The 8,346-nt window shown below is 43.9% G+C and overlaps 1 protein-coding gene across 1 annotated transcript in view; it reads left to right on the top strand.

Annotated features, from left to right (window-relative positions):
- The first annotated feature begins 3,901 nt into the window (after positions 1–3,901).
- Positions 3,902–8,346, top strand: part of LOC112266754 (sodium channel subunit beta-2-like) — a 17,537-nt gene continuing 13,092 nt past the window's right edge. The window contains exon 1 of the mRNA XM_024444527.2: positions 3,902–4,145. Within this exon, the coding sequence (XP_024300295.1) occupies positions 4,061–4,145 (85 nt within the window). The 5' untranslated portion in view covers positions 3,902–4,060. The remainder of the gene's footprint in view (positions 4,146–8,346) is intronic.

The raw sequence follows: 8,346 nt of genomic DNA, 5'->3' as shown, positions 1-8,346 counted from the left end.
TAAAAAAAATAAATCAATCAACAATGATTTTACTAAAACTGTTGTTCAAAAGTGTCTTTCCTGTCTTGCACGTGGCAGTTCGAGAAATAGGTAGATACTTCCACCTCTGTTGAGATGCTAGATTGTTTTTGTTTGATTATTCAACAAGCATACCATCTCTCTGTTATTGGTAAGCTGATTTGCTATATAACCGATTGGTGAGCAACATTTGATGTAGCCTTTGAAAATAGGTCATGTCACCATCTGCAATGACTTGACCACTCCACAACGTGTCCTTTGTCTTTAGTCCCAGAGTGCTCCTCTCTCAAAGTTGTTTCAATACAGATCAATGGTCATTGATGCCCGTCGACAGCAGACTTGAAAAAGATTGCATTTCAAAATCATTACACCACTGGATTGCGTATCATTACACCACTGGATTGCGTATCATTACACCACTGGATTGCACACCACTGGATTGCATATCATTACACCACTGGATTGCACACCACTGGATTGCATATCATTACACCACTGGATTGCATATCATTACACCACTGGATTGCACACCACTGGATTGCATATCATTACACCACTGATGGGGCATGACTGCAGTTAACACGTTGTATTGAAGTCTTAAAATATGCAAATGATGATAGTGCATACAAAAAAATGCATCATATCATCTTCCTATCAATCTCCTCCACTGTTTATCTAATGCTTACCCTTCCCTCTCTTTTTTTGCCTCTCTATCTCTGCCCTTTTCCAGTGTGATGTGTGAACATCCTTGTTTATTTACTTGTTTCTGCTCTAAAGCCTCTCGACTCATCCCCTGAATCCCCAGAATGATTGCGTTCTCATCTATGGTGAGGGTCTGTGCCAAATGGCACCGCCTGCTGTCAAATGCTGCCTTCTCTCAAAGGGCACACGAACAAACACACCAACTGCAATCTGTTGGAATGGCCAAACTAGAGCCGTGGAGTCCTTTACACTCATAGTTACTACTGTGGTGGCACACCTAAGTACCCCTGTGGGTTTTGGGCTGTTTTTACTGTAGCAGGAGAGGAATGTTCTACAAAGAAAGATAGGGCTGTATTTGACAAGATTAGATCCCATCCTCATGATTTTTCCATGATTAAATGCTCATCCCTGTTTATATTTGTATCACTTTCATTTAATCCTCTATCTTCATTATTTCCCATTATGTTCCCGGCAGTAGCTATTCGTGTCTGGCGCTATTGTGCTTGACTGATCAGTGAGGGGTTTAATACCGAAATCGCTCTTTTGTCAGTATTGATCTTTTCATCCTCATCCGTTCATCCCACTCTTTCCCTGCCATCTATCTCTTCCCCACACCCCTTAACCTCCATATTAGAGCTCCCTTACTCCCTTGTGTTCTTCCTCCTCACCTATTTGTTCCTGAACTTGCTATTGATGAACAGAAAGGGAGGGGTAAGGTCTTGCTGCGGAGCAGGTTGAATATTTTGTTTGTTTAGCTACCACGACCACTTCGTTCTTCACATGATGTTTTCCCCAGACTTCCCAAACTCCTCCTCCCAGGAAACGGAGAGACAGTGCTCATAAACACACCCGTTGCCTCTTTACATGTCTCTGTTCATTCTATGACCCCGTGTAGAGATATCACGAGTAAAATGCTAAGAATCAAACATGACCTTAATTAAAAGATCATCTATAATTTCCTCGGAAGCTTTCTGATGCTATATCGGAGTTGCTCTCCTTGTGAGGTAAAAACACATGTCGACAGACAGCAAAGTGAACTCCTCTCAATAGTTGCAAACAAAGACTTTAATAATGCTAAGCCTTTTATAATCCGATTCAGCGCAGACTAAAAGGCCCCGAGGTCTGTTGTCCACAGGCTATGCTGAAATATGGCCAGTATTCATTCAAACTGTGTTCTACCGGTGTGAAAGCGCATCCTACCTCTGCACACTGAACTACCAAACAATGCACCCTTTAAAGGGAATTTCCCCAATCTTCACGGAGATCGTGTTCATGGTAAACGCTGCGAATGTCAGCTCAAGTGTGGATGAGCTTTTACAAGAGTCACCTGTGTGTCAATCTGAACCACACAGTAAAAAAAATATCTCCGTCAAAATGTGTCCGTTTAAGCGAAATATATCTGCTGTTTTACGTGGGCTGTGTCTCAGTCCACCACGTCAGCCCACGCCGACCTTCCACATCTGCGGTGGAAAGCGGCAGAGCTACGGCGCTGTTTGTCAGAGCAGGAGACATCCCAAGAATCCGTCCTCCCATGAAAACGTCTGTAGTGTCCAAACGGTTTGGCCTATGGACTAATACGACTCTATGGAAAGACGAGACTCTCACAAACAAGATGGTGTTCTCCCTTTTGCTCTATAACCCCCACAAGTGTCAAGGGACTCGTCTGAAGGTAACCCATACAAATGAATGGGAGTATGGAGGTAGTTTTCTGCCATTTTCCGGAACTTTCTTACATCTCATAGATTTAGGACAGACACCTCAACACATTATTCCTTATGATTTGTTGTTTTACTAACTGTTTTAATAATGTGTTATTCAATGCATTTCTTTGGGCCATAGTAGTAAAGGCCAAAGGCTTTGACTTTTAGAGGTTAAAAGGCACCTCCGACATCGCCTAAACATGACCAATGCATTTGTCAGATTGAATCCCGGACAGTTTCTGTCGGGTGTTATTGGGCGTTGTTTATGTGTATAGCAGTCCAACTGCTCAGTGAATAATTAGGACATAAATTGTTGACAAAACAACATCCTTAATTCATGAGAATTCCCAGGGCACTTCGAAAACTGGAAACTCTATATACAAATACACATGCCCACAAAGTAAGCAGAGTCGTAACTTTGATAGAAAAATAGGGGGGAGGGCATTTGATTTGCCATTCAAAGCTAATTTTGTGCATAACCTCTAGACACAAGTGTCAAAAATAGAGAGAGAGAGAGAGAGAGAGAGAGAGAGAGAGAGAGAGAGAGAGAGAGGGAGAGAGAGAGAGGGGAGGAGAGAGGGAGGGAGAGAGAGAGGGAGAGAGAGAGGGAGAGAGAGAGAGGGGGGAGAGAGGGAGAGAGAGAGAGGGGGAGAGAGAGGAGAGAGAGAGAGAGAGAGAGAGAGAGAGATGCAGCAGTGAAAAGAAAAAAAGAGGTTAACACACAAAGACTAAAACACAGTCCAATGCAAAGACTATCAGACAGACAGACAGACAGACAGACAGACAGACAGACAGACAGACAGACAGACAGACAGACAGACAGACAGAGACAGACAACACTGACTGTCACACTGTTACAGACACACACACACACACACAGGTCAAGTTTCCTTTAATCTAGGACAGTTGTTTTCCATCCTCTCTGCCCCCCCGATGTTTCATAGTTATCCTGATTCACCTATTCAAGGGCTTGATGATTAGTTGACAAGTTGAATCAGGTGTGTCAATAACTGTGGAATAGGTCAAGTACATGGAACTGCTTGTCGGTCCCCCAAGGAAAAGTTGTAAAATCCCTGGTCTCAGACACACAGAGATAATAGGAGATCAGTATGATTGTTTCCGTTAGCTAGCCTATAGCATATTTATATTCCATATTTATATTCATCACCTATACTGAAAGCATGATCCACATAGTCTACTTCATGGGAGAATGAGAGTCGGAAAGACGCGATTATACTGTATGATTAAATCCCAGTAGTTTATCTAAGGGCATCAGTGAGTTATGAACATCAAGTGCTTTTCCAAATGATTCTGTTAAGTTGAAACGGTAGATCATTGCGAGTAAATGTAGTTTAATATTTGTTCATTGAAATAGGAGATATGAAAGGGGGAAATGGAGAGCTGGAGAGGGAGGGAGATAAGAGTAGGGGATTTGATTCCATTTCCAACCTCCCTGCCTTCTTTTGAGAGACACCCACAACCATATAATCAACTATTTCTACAGCTACAGTCACTGCCAGCCATATCATAGCACTGAAAAAAGAACACATATTTTAAGATTTTTTTCTAAAGTAAAAAGGGAGATTTTACGACATTTCTATTTTATTATATATCGTGACGTTTTACTACAAGGACATACAATGCATTTTACATTACAAAAGCGAAATAAGACGTGGATGCCAGCTATCAATCTGAGCATCGTGGGATTGATGGTTTATATTATGGGTAAGTAGGCTACAACAGAAGCGTCTAATGTAAAGTTAACAGCGGATCGATATTTGGAAAGATGAGTGACAGAGGCGCAATTGTACTCACTTGGATCAAATGTGCTCCGTTTTCTCCCGCGTTGTGTGTGTAAGTGTGCGTGTGTTTGTGTGCGTGTGTAGATGAGCGACATTTAGATATTCCTGAAATCCTGTCTGATTATGGTAGGCTACCTAATTAATAGACTGGTGGCTCACGAAATCCGCCGCTTGTCATCACTACAAATTACCAACTTCCTCACCTCCAAGGCAAACACTTTACCCTCGCCATTAGTAATTCTATCTAATACGCCTGTATGCTATGTCAACAGACTCTGTCAAGTAACCATAACAGTAGACTAAACGATGTTTTCTTTTTTTTTACTCCAGAGACAAACGTAGTGACACAATAAGCGTAATTCCAGTGTCCCAACGCCTGATCTATATCGAGGAAAAACCGAAACAACGTGGGGATTTATTATTGGCCCGCTATCTACCTATAGCTTATTCAGAATGTGTAACAGTCGTGTAAGTATCAGGGCTCAGGCAGATCCAGTGATGCTCTCTCTACTGATGCAGGTGCGGGGTGGAGTGGATGGACGCTGACGCACGGACACCGCGTGTCTCCATCATCTCTGCACTAGAGACGCATCACTAGCAACATCGCCTTGCGTACAGGCTATTTGTAAACAGGCCTTGAATCTGAAAGAAATTGTCGTTTATCCTCAATTTAAAATAAAGAAATGTTCATAGTGTTTGCTTTCTCATAATAGCGGGTCTAAGCGTGACTGGCAGCTTGCTATGCCTCGGTCAACTGGCTATGACGAAGCCTATACTGAGTTTAGCGCATCTGGGCGGATACAATAATCTATTCACGTTGCCTCACTACTTTAGCCTATATTTCTCGTTCATTTACATAGCCTACACTTTATTATTCGTATCCCAAATAGCACTCAGGTAAAGATGGATAGTGAAAGCTCTGTTTTGTGCTCAGCAGAGGCCTGTTTGGCAACAGGCTACGGATGCGTAATGACAGCTCATGAGATGAATATCACGACCTGTATTAATGTTGATGCCATGACACCATTAAGCCTATGCAGTAGCCTAAACCGTTATGTTCCACACGTGCCTGTTGATACCTGTGTTATCATAATGTTGTAGAATATTGCAAATAAAAAGTAGGTTAAAAATGTGGAAAATATATATTGGAAAAAATAGCATTGCCATGCAGTGCCTATAGCCTAACACTTTCAAACTGTTGTGATGAAGCAACTGTGTGTGTGTGTGTGTGTGTGTGTGTGTGTGTGTGTGTGTGTGTGTGTGTGTGTGTGTGTCATCTGGTTCACACTGTCTGGTCCTTGTGCAGTATGCAGCAGAAGAGATGACTAATACCACACCAGCCTCTGAAACCTTCACCATTTTAGAACGGTAATAGTATTGTCATGCAGCTGCGCCTCCTAGACTTCGACACCAGGGGGAGACAGTGCCACGCAGACATTGTACTTCATAGACCAGCAGCAATGCCTAGCAGGCAATGCTGGCATGCTGAGCTCACATACACATCCTCTCATGCTGTTTCAAGGAGCAATTGGTAATCGTAGACGTTTAGGAGCTCACAAATGCTATTTAACAACAGTATGGATGATTGATATAGAGGACTAGACTACACTGGATGACTAACAACCAAGATCATTTGTATTATCCATTTGGTATTGGGATCTTTGAGTGCACCTTATAATTTCATCCACAAGGGGGCAGACTAATCCACAGCCGCTGTATAGCCCAGACTGTAGCCTGTACCATACCGTGGCTATGCAGCATTTTAGTTTGGAGCTGGCAGCATTTATTTCGTAGGATAGATCATACATTCTCATTCTCAGGATAGTGCCATGAGGCTGCTCCTTTTGAATGTGAGGAAGCCGAGAGTAGGAGTAGCTGCTCCGTCACGGAAGGGATGCTGTCGGGTACATGATTAGATAAATCTGTAAGGTACAGGCGTGGTGCGGGGTGTCGTTTGTGATCCCATAGACTCCTGCATCATGACCTTGCCTGGCAGGTTCACCTTATATTGTGCCATATGTCATATCAAAGACACATACCTCAGCCATCAAAAGATAAAGATCCAATACATTTTGACCACTGTTACCTCCATAAAGCCAAACGTAAAAACATTATGACCACCATATTAAGGACGGTCCCTCAGTAATGTATTACACCACATCATCCTTTCCCCTATTGAACTCACCAGTCATTGAGTATGCTGAGCCATTGCCTACAGCCAAACACACACACACACACACACACACACACACACACACACACACACACACACACACACACACACACACACACACATACATTCACACTGAACACACACAGGACCAAGGACATTGGCAGTCACTTTTATTCGGGGCTATGTATCACTGGGCAGCTAACGGGCACCCGAGGTCATGGGGAGGTCACGGTCTATGAGACAACCTGGTCCATCAACCACATTGTCAGCAGGCAGGTAGTGTTTAGAAAGTTGTGCCCTTGAGGTTTCTGCATTATGGTACATTTGCAGAAAACGTACAAATTCTATGGTAGCTATGTCAGACATAACACCCCATTACTTTACATGGAGAATAGGTAAATAACCCTATGTAACTTGAATGCCTAGAATTAGAAAAAAAATCTAAATTCTAAAAGTTGGCCCAACTCTCAAAATACATGGCTCTGGTCCGAACTAGTCTTGAACCTGGTGAAAGAGCAGAGGCAGAACCACAGTCTCAGTGGATTGGGGATGTCTGTTAGTTCGTGACATTTCCTAACACTGACATACCTCTTTAAAATCCTATGCACACAAGTATGCTCACACATGTACACACAGACACACACGCACGCACACACACACACACACACACGCACACACACACACATTGAACCATTAAGTTTGAGAGTAGCAGCAGCATAAAAGAAGTTGGGGGGGGCGATGCAAATATTCTGGGTAGCCATTTGATTAGATGTTCAGTAGTCTTGTGGCTTGGGGGTAGAAGCTGTATAGATACCTCTTGGACCTAGACTTGACGCTCCGGTACCGCTTGGTGTGCAGTAGCAGAGAGAACGATCTATGACTGGGGTGGCTGGAGTCTTTGACAATTTTTAGGGCCTTCCTCTGACACCGCCTGGTATAGAGGTTCTGGATGGCAGGAAGCATGGCCCCAGTGGTGAACACACTACCCTCTGTAACACCTTCAGGTCGGAACCTGAGCAGTTGCCATACCAGGCAGTGATGCAACCCATCAGGATGCTCTCGATGGTGCAGCTGTAGAACCTTTTGAGGATCTGAGGACCCATGCCAAATCTTTTCAGTCTCCTGAGTGCCGTCTTCATGACTGTCTTGGTGTGCTTGGACCATGTTAGTTTGTTGGTGATGTGGACACCAAGGAATTGAAGCTCTCAACCTGCTCCACTACAGCCCTGTCGATGAGAATGGGGGTGTGCTCAGTCCTCATTTTCCTGTAGTCCACAATCAATTGTTATCACCTTCTGGCACCACACGGCCAGGTCTCTGACCTTCTCCCTATAGGCTGTCTCATCGTTGTTGGTGATCTGAAAACATAATGATAGTTTTGGAGTCGTGCCTGGCTGTATAGTCATGAGTGAACAGGGAGTACAGGAGGGGACTGAGCATGCACCCCTGGGAGTCCCCGTGTTGAGGATCAGCGTGGCGGATGTGTTGTTACCTACCCTTACCACCTGGGGGAAGCCCGTCAGGAAGTCCAGGATCCAGTTACAGAGGGAGGTGTGTAGTCCCAGAGTCCTTAGCTTAGTGATGAACTTTGAGGGCACTATGGTGTTGAATACTGTGCTGTCGTCAATGAATAGCATTCTCACATAGGTGTTAGGTGTAAAAGGGCAGTGTAGAGTGCAATAGAGATTGCATCATCTGTGGATCTGTTGGGGCGGTTTGCAAATTGGTGTGGGTCTAGGGTTTCTGGGACAATGGTGTTGATGTGAGCCATGACTTTCAAAGCACTTCACGGCTACAGACGTGAGTGCTACGGGTCGGTAGTCATTTAGGCAGGTTACCTTAGTGTTCTTGGGCACAGGGACTATTGTGGTCTGCTTGAAACATCTTGGTATTACAGGCTCAGACAGGGAGCGGTTGAAAATGTCAACGAAGACACTTGACAGTTGGTCAG

The sequence above is a fragment of the Oncorhynchus tshawytscha genome, linkage group LG14 (assembly GCF_018296145.1).
Source record: "Oncorhynchus tshawytscha isolate Ot180627B linkage group LG14, Otsh_v2.0, whole genome shotgun sequence".
NCBI lineage: Eukaryota > Metazoa > Chordata > Actinopteri > Salmoniformes > Salmonidae > Oncorhynchus > Oncorhynchus tshawytscha.
This window is presented reverse-complemented; position numbering and strand designations above follow the sequence as displayed.